Below are 13,366 nucleotides of genomic sequence, written 5' to 3'. Positions count from 1 at the left end.
TTTCTGACAGTTCCACATTCAGGTGGGGTAATACTAACACGTCTGTTCTGGTTTTAGCCTCTAAAAGAGGTTCAGTATATACACATCATGGCAGCTAGGCAGACAGTTGCTGTTTGCTGGAATTCAGGTTAAACTAAAAACATCCACCTTCAAATACAATCACTAACAAACCCACTCAGCATTTGTTGCCTTCTTTCAAACTCACATGCACCAACTGCATCTTCTTATAAGATCTTTCCTTCTCCTTCCCTCCCACTTCCTTATTTTTAATACCTTTCCACAATGTTGAGACAAGAGACACCATCCTGGCCACCAACAGCATAGAGGTATCCCCCGAGAACTGCCACTCCAACACTGGTCCTGCAGGTGCTGGTGGGAGCCACATCACTGCTCCACTGATTAGTCTTCGGGTCGTATCTAAAAAGTGTGTCAAATAATTCAAGTCTGCACTGCTTATCTACAGAAATCTCTGACTCCCCTGTGGCTTGTGATTAGTGGTACAGTGGAACTTGCTTATCCTGATTTCAGAGGAAAACCATGAAGAAGGATGAAAGTCCTGAATTGTTCCAATACACTATGCAGTAAAACCTCATCTTAGCATGAAGTCGTTCTTGGAAAAGTTACTGACCTCACTAAAAGCTGGTTCCACTGTATTTTACTTTAAATCACTGAAGGTTTCAAAGGCCCAAATCTGACCTCCATTCCTCCTCCCTTGTATATATTTCCAACGTCCACATAATTCTCTATTCACCAACCCAGAAAAGAATGTCTGGATAGTTTTCCCCTCCTTACAAGTACATATATGCCTGCAGTCTCACCTTCATGAGCAACACTAATAAAACAAGCCAGTGGGAATGTATATGTAAGGAAGTTAGCAAAAGCCATGCCCATCATAAACTACAGCCAGGCCCACTCTTACACTTCATTTCCCTACTCCTTCACATGCCAAAGGCTATGCCTCAGAGAGCTCAGAGCAGAGGTCAGACTAAGATTACCATTAAGTTAGGGATATAAGGCTACATCCTGGTATGTCTGATGTTTCAGTTTAGTATAAAATTGATACAGATGCCAAAAAAGCTAGTAACAAGGGTGGATAAAAATAAATGATTTAAAAAAAAAAATCAAAAAAATTGGATTTTTTCATTTAAATTGGCTTTTTTGATAAAATGCTTTTTGAGGAAAAAAGCAATTTAAAGATAGTTTTAATTAAGATATCTTTGAGCTATAATGTATCTCATCATGGAACAGGGATTATAAATTCTAATTCTACAATATGAGACAATATATTCATGTAATGTTTAAGAAAAGTTTTGTGAATGAGTTCCAATAGTTCATGGATTAGGGAATATTTTAATGAAGTTCCTCTACCTGTGGGTAAGACAGGCATTCATGCAAAAAGCAAAACAGTGCAACAAAGAAATGCAAGGCCTGGTTGCCCGAATGAAACAACATCATGAGAAGTGTTCCTTCTCAGGAGGAAGCTGTGTTGAAGATGATGAAAGGAACATGTCTGAAAATGCAGGATCTTCAAGCTGGTAAACTTTTTTATTTCATACTTCTTTCTTAAGGACTGCCCGTCTTCCTTCTGGACTATTCTTGAATTCTCATGTTTGAGCAAAAAATATAGTTGTTGCTCTATGGTACTATCATTTTAGATGCAGTTGTGATCAAAAATAAATAGCTGAAATCGGCAGATCTTCCTTTTACAATTTCACCTTTAAAGTAGTACTGAGTGTCAGTCAATTCAATGAGTAATACTAAATGAGCAGTATGGTGGTAATAATGAAATAACTGCATTGACTTATTTTGTTTAGGAGAATCCATCCTCAACATACAGGATTCTGAAGACTATCCACCTTCAAGATCACCATCATTTTCTATAGTTTCAGAATTATCTGCCAATGATAGTGTTTCAGTCATATCATGTATGTCACATAGCCACAGTACATCACCTGTAGCAAAAAAGAAAAGAAAAACCTCTATCATCCAGAAACAACCATAGAGAAGTATGTGATAAGAACCAGCAGATTACAAAAAGAGATGATTGATGGAAAAACTGCCCAGTTTGTTTATGCAACAAACTCTCCTTTCCGTATGATTGAGAACCCACACTTCATTAACATGGTTCAGTCGTTAAGACCAGGATACAGTCCACCCAACAGAGCAGATGTCGCAGGCAAATTGCTGGATAAAGTGTATGAAAAAGAAATTGAGCAGTGTGCAAAAGGTCTAGACGGTGAAATTGTTAACTTGAGTCTTGATGGGTGGAGCAGTGTCCACAATGATCCTGTTGCATGTGCTTGTGTGACAACAGCAGGAGTGAATGTCTTCCTTACAGAAACAATTGATACATCAGGAAATGCACACACAGCAGAATACTTACAAGAAGTAGCAGTAAAAGCTATAAGAATCCGTGAAGAAAATTTCAAATGTCTAGTACGCAGCTTGGTTACAGACAATGCTGCAAATGTATCCAAGATTAGAAGAAATTATTTAGAAGAGAGTCCCAAGCTAACAACATACGGTTGCAGTGCTCATTTGATGCACCTCCAATGTTCCAGAAATAAAGGCTAATGTTGTTGAAATTGCAAAATACTTCCGTAACAACCACTTTGCAGCAGCTGCTCTGAAAAAAGTGAGAGGAACCAAGCTAACTCTCCCACAAAAAGTGCGATGGAACTCAGTAGTGGACTGTTTTGACCTCTATATCAAGAACTGGCCTAACCTGATGACAGTTTGTGAACAAAATCGTGAACAAATAGATGACACTGTCACAGCCAAAGTTCTCAACATTGGGCTTAAGAGAAATGTTGAACACATGCTGAGTACCCTGAAGCCTATTTTCTGTAGCCTTGAACAAAATGCAGGGAAATAGCTGTTTTATTGCTGATGCTGTTGATATTTGGAAGGAACTGAGTGAGATCTTAAAAAGAGAAATATGCAATGACAGAGTTAAATTACAAGCATTAAAAAAAACAAATGGGACAAGCACTATCTCTAGCTCATTTTCTTGCAAATATTCTCAGTAGTTGGTACCAGGGTCAAACCTTCAAAACTGCTAAAGAAGAGGAGTTGGCTGTGACATGACATCCAGCAATCATCCCTCCATAATGCCAACGATAATAAACTTCAGAGCTCAGGGTGAACCATTCAAGAAATATGTTTGCGGATGATGTTTTAAAGAAAGTCACACCAGTGAACTGGTTGAAGTCACTTAAGCACTTGGATTCAGAGACTGTTGAAGTGATAATCTCACTTTTAACAGCAGTAGCTTCTTCTGCTGGTATAGAAAGAATATTTTCTTCCTTTGTATGAATTCATTCCAAATTGAGAAATTGTTTAGGACTTGAAAAAGCAGGAAAGCTTGTTTTTCTTTTCCAGATTATGAACTAACAGGAAAATGAAGGTGAGGATGACTGAGTTAGGTGCAGAAGCCAATATTTTAAGTTTCTCATGTTGACCTGGCTGACATAGTCGATTTAATTTTTTTTTTTAAATATTTCATTTATCTATTTTAGTTAAAAACAATTTTAACAAAAACAAATCTGATTTTAAAAAACTTGAATATTTAACTAAATTCAAAAATTCATATGCTTGTTTTGTTAAAATATTATATGTTTGCTGTTGAAGAAAAAAATCCAGAATGCATAACGTTGTTTTAGTTAAATAAAACAATTTAAAATGTCTGTCTGGTGATGTTCTCCTCCTAATACAGCCTGGCAAGAAAATCCTCCAAATATTAACAATTAACCTGTTGAATTGGAGATATTTATGAAGTCATTGGGAGGTGAAATATCTGCTTCAATTACCTTTGGTAAATGAAATAACCAAACAATCATTCATTTTCTGATATAACTGTAAAATTATTTTGAAAAATTTTCAGATTAGATCACTTAAAAAATGTATATTGTGTACCTTCTAAAAATGAAACCTACATCTGTCTCTGAGTTGTGAAGAATATGTATTAAGGTTATAACAACCTACAAAAACGCACTTTTATGTAAGAAATCCATGATTAAATCGAGTCTTCCTGACTAGTGATTTAAATCAAATCCACCCTGCTAGTAACCACTGCCACATATTAGCTTATGTACTGAAGCAGGAAATGTAGATAGTATAGATGTAGTATTTCAGCCGTTCAGCATATAAGCAACACAGACAGCAAAATGGACGCCTTTATCACATGGCACCATGTTTTGATGTCTCTGCTGGAGACCTACCTTTCTACACTGTTAAGGTAAGAAGAACCATCATGGCCTCCCACAGCATACAGGAGGTCATCCAGAACACTGACCCCAACTCCACAGCGCCTTTTGCTCATGGAAGCCACCATCCGCCACTCATTGGTTTGAGGGTCATAGCGCTCCACGCTGGAAATTGCGTCCCCACTACACCAGCCTCCCACTGCAGGAATCAACACAAGAAACAGTGTCAGGGTAGTACATCAAACCCACACACTGTGCACTGTCTACAACAAATAATCTTTCTTACACACTATCCCAAGAAGACAGTCTATCAGAATTATTCACTCAGAGGACTGTGAATAAGAAAACAGGATGGAATTTTCAAAAGTGCCTACGTGAGTTTAGGAGCACAAGTCCCATTGAAAGTCAAGTGTTTCAGCATGTATTATTATGAGCGCTACCACCGTGCCTGGGAGCACTAATCATAGACCAGAAACCCATTTTGCAAGACAAAGGCCTTGTCTACACTCCAGGGAAAATTTGATCTAAACTACACAATTTGAGTTACGTGAATAGCGTAACTCAAATCGATATAGTTTAGATCTACTTACCACGGGGTCCACACTATGCAATGTCGATGGGAGACGCTCGCCCATCGACTCCCCCTAGTCTTCTCTATCTGGTGGAGTACAGGAGTCGACAGGAGAGCAATCTGCGGTTAATTTAGTGGGTCTTCACTAGACCTGCTAAATCAACCGCTGATGTATCGATCGCCGCACATCGATCCCCCAGTAAGTGCAGACAAGCCCAAAGACAATGCAAGACAAGAAGAAAGTGTAGGTTAACTCAAACTGTGGGATGGGTAACATAAAATGTCACTTCTGAAGGTCTGATAGTTAGGGTTGGCCGTATGGATTAACTTTGAAACAAAGAGCATTTAAACTTGGATCTCACAGCCAAAGTTGCAGGCACTATACGCACCTGCAAAGAGCACTTCTCCACAGCGGATAGGTTTGCGTGGTCGAGTTCTTGGTCCCTGCATCAGTGGCCGTTCTTGGGGCAACAGCAGGTAGTTCTTAGCTTCATCCACCAGGTCCCTGTGCAAGAGAAAACTTTTATTCTAAATGTCTGGGTGACAGTGGCATTTTTCAGGAAGTACTATTTGGGACATGCCATCCCTAAAAATAGCAGCCATCACCAATCATGTTCCAGTTATTGCCATACTAAAAAGAATATGCATGACTTTATGTATAATATATATATGACCTCTCTTAGGTATTCAAAAGACATCTATTGCTTTGCTAACCAAAGGCCTAATCCAAAGCCCATTGAAGTCAATGGAAAGACTGCTATTCATCTCAATGAACGTTGGAACATGCCCTCGTTGGAAATATTAGATTGGCACTAACATTTGATCAGTGTCAACATTAGATATTACTACGAATGGTACATGCAAAATACTATGGTTAACATAAAGACCCTACTATTTTAACCATGCCCAAAATAAGTAATTAAAAAAACAATGCGCTGTAAGATAAAACTTGACAAGCAATTATTTTGTTTAGGATCAAAATATCAGTGGTTAAAACCTCACACACAATACCAATAGATGGATGAGGTATCCAGATGATAAAAATTTTATCATTCAGCTTTAAGTAGCTCACCCACCCTCTTACCCACTTATATATCACCCTGCAAATAATTCTAACACTCCAAATCCCTGAGCAACTTCAATTGGCTTTTTTACTTTATTTTAAATAACCTGCCACAAAAAAGCTTCCACCTTTTCCACACAAAAACTGAACTCCTTCAGCACCAAAGTATTACACATGCCCAAAGACCAGGAAGCGAAAAATTTAGTCCTACACGAGTGACAATTTTCTGTATATAAAAACACCAGAGCTTCAAAGTCTGATATCTCATGAGCCTGCAGCATTAGAAAGGGGAGCTTTACGCCTCTGTAAAGGGGAGCTGCAGCTTCCCCATAGTCCTAGCTTTCTCTTCTAGTTCCAGGTGGGTTGGTATAGTCAGGAGTTCCGAAACTGTGGGCTAGGGCCCAAAGGTGGGCCACGACAGTCTCGGGTGGTCTGCCAGCACAACTGCATTCTCCAGCCAATCTCTTAGTAAATATTTAACTTCACGTGACTCATGTAATCTAAGTAATAGCTATATAAATGTAATGTTTTGAGCTGTGTATGTTGAACAAAACATAGAAAAAACTATTTATTTATTTTAAAAACAAGCTGCAATATGTCAAGTTTAATTTTTGTGAGTACAATGGTGCATTTCACTGCAAGGTAACCTAGTAACGTATGCACAGTCCGCCATTTACAACTGTAAAAAACGTCAAGCACTATTTCAATTTGACAAGGATAGATTTATTTTTTAGAAAAAGAGAAGAATGCTCTGATGGAGAAGATACTGAAAATCCCAGACTATTTACAGCTACACAAAATGAGCCAGCCAAAAAAATAAAGGAAGTAGTAAGAAAATATGACGACACATATTTGACGTTTGGATTTTCCTTTACCAGGTCAGATAAATACCTGTTGCCTCAGTGTGTTACAATATAATTGTCATTTTATGTTTTTATTTACAATATTTTATTCTTTTCTAGTTAGTAGAAAGCAAGGTTGGGTCTTTACTGACACAGCACAGAAATTCAGATTTTACACTAAAAAAATTGAAAACACAATATAGTGTTCAAAATTGGACAACTATTTTGTTTTAAAATCAACAAATAGCACATTTTTTAAAAAAAGAAAAGGAGGACTTGTGGCACCTTAGAGACTAACCAATTTATTAGAGCATAAGCTTTCGTGAGCTACAGCTCACTTCTTCAGATGCATATCGTGGAAACTGCAGCAGGCTATGCATCTGAAGAAGTGAGCTGTAGCTCACGAAAGCTTATGCTCTAATAAATTGGTTAGTCTCTAAGGTGCCACAAGTCCTCCTTTTCTTTTTGCGAATACAGACTAACACGGCTGTTACTCTGAAACCTGACATTTTTTAAACAATTTTGTTAACATTGTGTGACTTATTGTTCAGTTTTATACATTGCACATTCACACATTGCGTTTCCCCTTTCTGAATAAAAAAATGTGGAGAGCAAAATTTGGCAAAGTGAAGTGTAGTTTTACTAAAGCTGTTTGGTTTCAAAGATCTTGAAGCATTTCTTTGAGTGCATATTGCTCGGGATTTCTATCGTTTACATTAAAATGAAAAGGAACATGCACATTGTGTATAGTGTTATAGTTTATATGTATGTAATAATTAATATTTATAATTTTCCCCAATAAGTATTAATAGTGGGTCACAGTGCCTATTGCAACTGGACGGGTGGACTTCAGGGAAAAAAAGTTTGGGAACCCCTGGCTAACCTGGTAATAAAAGTCATGACATTTTCAGATACAGAAAAGCTATTTTAGGTTGTTTAGAATATGGCTTCCTCTGAGCAGTGCTCAGTGGGATTCATGGTAACTAAGGCACCTGGCTTTACAGCCAAAGTGATAGGAAAAAGAGGCCATTTTGTGAAGGGTGATTTATCAGAAAGGTAAATTGCTTACCCAAAGCTTTCTCTCCCACCAAAATATTGATTAAAAAAGCTCCTTTGAGGGTACACTGCAACTTCTACACAAATAAAAACATACTTGCAATGCAGTGCTTTCTTCTATCTCCCCTCTGCCCAATCCCAGAAAAGGAAACTGGTAAGTATCACCTTAGTTTTACCACTGACAAATCACAATATTCTTGGACAGCAAACACAGATAAGGCATGAAGTGAAATTCATAGAACTGCACTGTTCAGTTTCACTCTTTCCAGCGGGAGTTACCTGCATTCTTCATCACTTTTAATGAGTGGATCTGAGCCGACTGTACCCACCAGGAACTTGGGACTGAGTAGTGGCAGACGGACATGTTGCAGCACCTATGAGACACAACAGAACACAATTAAAGGCAACGCACTTGTCACCTTACAGATGGAAGGAGCAGTCAAATAGAGAGCAACATTAGCTAATTTGCTTCCACATGCTTTGTGATCCAATTAAGTTATAATGCAGTCACAAGGACAGAAAGATTAGCAATAGGGAGTGTACTAACAATCCCAGTAGTAATTCAGACCATGATACTCTGGCTCAATGCAACTTTTTGTCTATAGCACCTTTGCAATTTCAATAAGCCAGTGTCCTTATCCAGCAGGACAACATCAGATTTTAAAAGAGCTGACCCAATGAGACTGCTCATGAATGAAACCCAACAACCTGACTGAAAACCTTAAGAGGACTGCAGATGTCTATACATATTGTCCTAAGCACTTGTTTGGCTGACAGTTTTATTATCTATTTACCCTTTTAAGTGTACACTGCAGTGTACAGTAAATGAACTACATCAAACATGCCACAAACAGCTTACACTTTAAATGCACAAGCAGGTATAATAGAATACAGAATTAAACAAAGAAGAACATATGGTCCTACAAGGGACCAAAGAGTTGTAAGGGGTATAAACTAGAGCTGACAGGAGGATGACAATTCTGTTTCACAACTTTTGAAAGTTTTCATGAAATGCAATTGTGCTGAAATGTCCATTTTTGGAGCAAAAAGGGCAAAGCAGGGCAGTAAGAGTCTCTTTCTTCCTCATTATTTCTGACCAGAGAATCCCGGAACTCTGGAACCTTCTCCTCAAAAACTTTGTCAAAACAGATAATGCTGCCGCAAAATTTCAGCTTTGACAAAAGAACATATTTAATCAAGAATGTTCTGACCAGCTGTAGTATAAACCCTCAGAATTCAAGGCATAAATCAACTGCCTGGGGTTAAGAAGAAACTTCCCTTAGGGGAAGGTTATTCCATAATTGCATTAGGGGTTCATTCACAATCCTCTGAAGCATCTGGGACCGGCTCCTGTTGAAGATAGGATCGACTAGATGAACCCAGGGTCCGATCCAGTATGGCAAATCTTAATGTTTCTATCAGTAAGCATTTTTAAAGGGCCCGTTACTAACATACCTGGGCACTGGACTTTTAGGCCTAGATGACTGGAAAATGTGAGTGTTCTAACACACCTGGAAAGTCAGGAGGGGAATTATTTCCACTACTTACACCAACAAAATCTCTCTCTCCTTGTACAAAGCAGATGCATGTGAACCACGCTCAAGGTTACCTGGGGTAGCTGGGGTCGCCTCTCCTGAATGCTGTACTTTACCCAGGCCATCACTGCATTGAACACCTGCTCCTCACTGCGAACATTCAACTCATCACTGGATATGATATCTATGAGCTGATTGGCTGGAAGAAGCATGAACTCCTCACTCTCCATCACCTGTTCAAAGAGATGATGATAAAGACACTGTTTCAAAGCACTCACTGCTTCTGGACTCTGCCTCAAAGTTAAAGGAGAAATCCTTCCCTTTAGATAGGATCCAATTGGTCCAATCCAGTAAGGTGCTGAGCACCTTCCAATTCCGTTGACATCAGGGAAGTGGAGGATCCACAGCGCTTCACAAAACTGGGCCCCAACAGTGCAGTTCAGATAACTTTTACATGGCAATGAAAATGAATGGGGAAAATAAAAGTTCTGTAAAGTGGTAAGTCACAGAATGCACTAATCTATTTCAAAATTCGGGAATAGCAAAGCCCTTGTTTAAAGCCAGCCTCCTCATTTGCCATGTGGAATACATAAAACAGAAAGAAAAATGTTCTGCAGCTGATAAATATTTGAGAGGAAAGTGGCACCAAAATAAAGACATTTTATTTGTAATGTAGTAACAAATCCAAATCAGAATCGAAGGTAAAAGTCTCAAAAACAAATTACCAGAGACATTGTAGATATGTAGGAAAAATCTTCCTGACGTTGATTTGTAGCAGAATGGAAAGTGTCTCAGGACAGCAGATGGACTCATATGATCCTACCTCTGTTTCTTTCACTCTCTCTAAATATATACACAGAGTGAGAGAGTGCAAATGCACTTAAGAGGGAATCAGAGCCTCTGAAAAACCCCAAGGACTGATCTCCTATGAAACATAAGCCACTGGCAACTTGCAAACATGTTAATAAATTCTTCTGTACCCAAGATAAGAAGCAAGTTTCTCAGAAGACTTTAGCCACCATTAGAAGACCTAGGAGATTCTTCTCCTTCCTATGCTCAGACCAAATGATAGCACAGTGATAATGCACTACACAGCCATACTGCAGACCGTCCTGGGTGGCTATGGACCTAAGACACACTGAATATCATGCTCAGGCACTCAGATACCAGGACAATGGTAGAGGTATAACAACCTAAATAAAACAGACCTATGGAAATGGTACAATTGCTGACAGCCAACCCATATTCCGCACAAGGCTGCCCAGTTTCTACCATGGCACCTGAGAAAGAGGTTCAGCAACATGAAGTGCTTGAACGTTGGCATTCCACAGTAAGTAACAATGCGCATGCAAGAGCTCAGCTTCCTGGCTGCAAGATTTTAAGCATAATAAAAATAAATTCTCTTGGCAAAGATTTCCACTCTTCTAGCGATCATCTGTATGGTTCATTTAGTTACTTGAAGAACCAATTCAAAATACTGTGTGTGCATTAGAAAATATCCAAGATGCTCACAACAGCACATGTTGCTAAAAGGGACATAGCAGGCAGCGTAGGTCACAGTTATCCGACTAGCTTCCAATGGTCATAGGAGAAGCTGAGATAAAGTTGATCAACAAACTACCTCGCCCCTGCAGTCCCACCGCTGGGGAAGGAGGAAGAAACTGGGCTACCAGCATGTCTGTTGAGCCTGCCTTCAAACCCTACAAAGGGTAGCTTGTGCCTAAGGCTGGCCCTGACAGTTGCAAAGCATCAGTCTGGACAGTAGCAGAGCACTGCAGGGAGCAAAATCCTGTAACTCTCCAATTTATTTCATAATGGGAGGTCTCTTAAGACACTGAAAATAACGCTAGCGCTTCTGCCAACTGAGTTGCTATCTCCGTGTGACTTGCTAGTATACATAATTTAACAATTGCATCATTTAAAAATGTCTAAACATCACCTTTGTCCCAATTTGCCAGATAATTATCTGGCTAAAATTAATAGACCATTTGACTGCTTCCTTCCTGAAAACTTATAGCCCTACACAAGATCTTCAATGGGCTACACTACTGTTTTCATGCTGATTGTAATCAGGAGTATTTATCTTACAATATTGATTGTGATCATTTGATTTATATACCAGACAACATGGTTCGTCATCACAGAACAAATGTCTGAAAATAGAATATATGGCAAGAGCTTCGCCTACTGACACAAAGGCATGAGCTGTCCATCCTACAATCGATTCCCCCCCGCTCCCTTTGCACAGATGTCAGAAACAGAACATGGCCCCACAGTATGCCAACATTTTTATGGCTGACTTAGAACAGCGCTTCCTCAGCTCTCATCCCCTAACACCCCTACTCTACTTGCACTATATTGATGACATCTTCATCATCTGGACCCATGGAAAAGAAGCCCTTGAGGAATTCCACCATGATTTCAACAATTTCCATCCCACCATCAACCTCAGCCTGGTCCAGTCCACACAAGAAATCCACTTCCTGGACACTACAGTGCTAATAAACAATGGTCACATAAACACCACCCTATACCAGAAACCTACTGACCGCTATTCCTACCTACATGCCTCCAGCTTTCACCCTGACCACACCACATGATCCATTGTCTACAGCCAAGTTCTGCGATACAACTGCATTTGCTCCAACCCCTCAGACAGAGACAAACACCTACAAGATCTCTATCAAGCATTCTTACAACTACAATACCCACCTGCGGAAGTGAAGAAACAGATTGATAGAGCCAGAAGAGTTCCCAGAAGTCACCTACTACAGGACAGGCCTAACAAAGAAAATAACAGAACGCCACTAGCCGTCACCTTCAACCCCCAACTAAAACCCCTCCAACGCATTATTAAGGATCTACAACCTATCCTGAAGGATGACCCAACACTCTCACAAATCTTGGGAGACAGGCCAGTCCTTGCCTACAGACAGCCCCCCAACTTGAAGCGAATACTCACCAACAACCACATACCACACAACAGAACCACTAACCCAGGAACCTATCCTTGCAACAAAGCCCGTTGCCAACTGTGCCCACATATCTATTCAGGGGACACCATCACAGGGTCTAATAACATCAGCCACACTATCAGAGGCTCGTTCACCTGCACATCTACCAATGTGATACATGCCATCATGGTGCCAGCAATGCTCCTCTGCCATGTACATTGGTCAAACTGGACAGTCTCTATGTAAAAGAATAAATGGACACAAATCAGATGTCAAGAATTATAACATTCATAAACCAGTCGGAGAACACTTCAATCTCTCTGGTCACGCGATTACAAACATGAAAGTTGCGATATTACAACAGAAAAACTTCAAAACTAGATTCCAGCGAGAGACTGTTGAATTGGAATTCATTTGCAAATTGGATACAATTAACTTAGGCTTAAATAGAGACTGGGAGTGGCTAAGTCATTATGCAAGGTAACCTATTTCCCCTTGTTTTTGCTTATGCTCAAATAAATTGGTTAGTCTCTAAGGTGCCACAAGTACTCCTTTTCTTTTAACAAAAAAATTATGCAGGAACAAACCTTCACAGACTAAAGTTGTTAATAGATTTATTTCACATTATATGCATGAGATTCACAAGGGCAGATTAAACTAAGGGGAATGGAAAACTTGGAGAAATACTTTACTAAGGAATTAATGATGTATTGCAGCAACATACATAAAAATAAACAGAACCAGAAGGTTAGCACAGTAGAGTATATGGACTAATTCAAAGACTGTGTGCAAAGTAACTGACTGGCTTTGCCCAGTTGCCTAGTGCCTAATTGAACCGCAAACATTGCCAGGCAGGAGATTCCATCTTTTGTTTCATTTTGTCAGGTTGACAGAAGTATGTACACGCAATCCCTGTGGAGGAAGGAATGCCTTGCATTACTTATTAGTCTCCATTTTGGCTTATTAAATAGCCAGGTAACTGGGTTCCACACAGGATTCTGATCCATTCTTCAGGTGAAAAGAAGATGGCTGCAAGGATGGTGGCCTCAATAAGATGGGGAAAGAGAGGATGAAAAAATAGGGAATTCTTTAGGGCTCTGATAAGGACATGGATATAGAGGCATAAAAACAATAGCATCT

At 39.5% G+C, this 13,366-nt stretch overlaps 1 protein-coding gene across 2 annotated transcripts in view; it reads right to left on the bottom strand.

Moving 5' to 3' along the window:
• KLHL20 (kelch like family member 20) overlaps positions 1 to 13,366 on the bottom strand; it is a 37,240-nt gene that overhangs the window by 7,788 nt on the left and 16,086 nt on the right. For both annotated transcript variants that reach the window (XM_073356391.1, XM_073356392.2), the window contains 5 exons: positions 9,347 to 9,505; positions 8,017 to 8,111; positions 5,166 to 5,281; positions 4,221 to 4,404; positions 274 to 417 (listed from right to left, as the gene is read on the bottom strand). In XM_073356391.1, the coding sequence (XP_073212492.1) occupies positions 274 to 417; positions 4,221 to 4,404; positions 5,166 to 5,281; positions 8,017 to 8,111; positions 9,347 to 9,505 (698 nt within the window). The remainder of the gene's footprint in view (positions 1 to 273; positions 418 to 4,220; positions 4,405 to 5,165; positions 5,282 to 8,016; positions 8,112 to 9,346; positions 9,506 to 13,366) is intronic.

The sequence above is a fragment of the Lepidochelys kempii genome, chromosome 8 (genome assembly GCF_965140285.1).
Source record: "Lepidochelys kempii isolate rLepKem1 chromosome 8, rLepKem1.hap1, whole genome shotgun sequence".
NCBI classification, from domain to species: domain Eukaryota; kingdom Metazoa; phylum Chordata; order Testudines; family Cheloniidae; genus Lepidochelys; species Lepidochelys kempii.
This window is presented reverse-complemented; position numbering and strand designations above follow the sequence as displayed.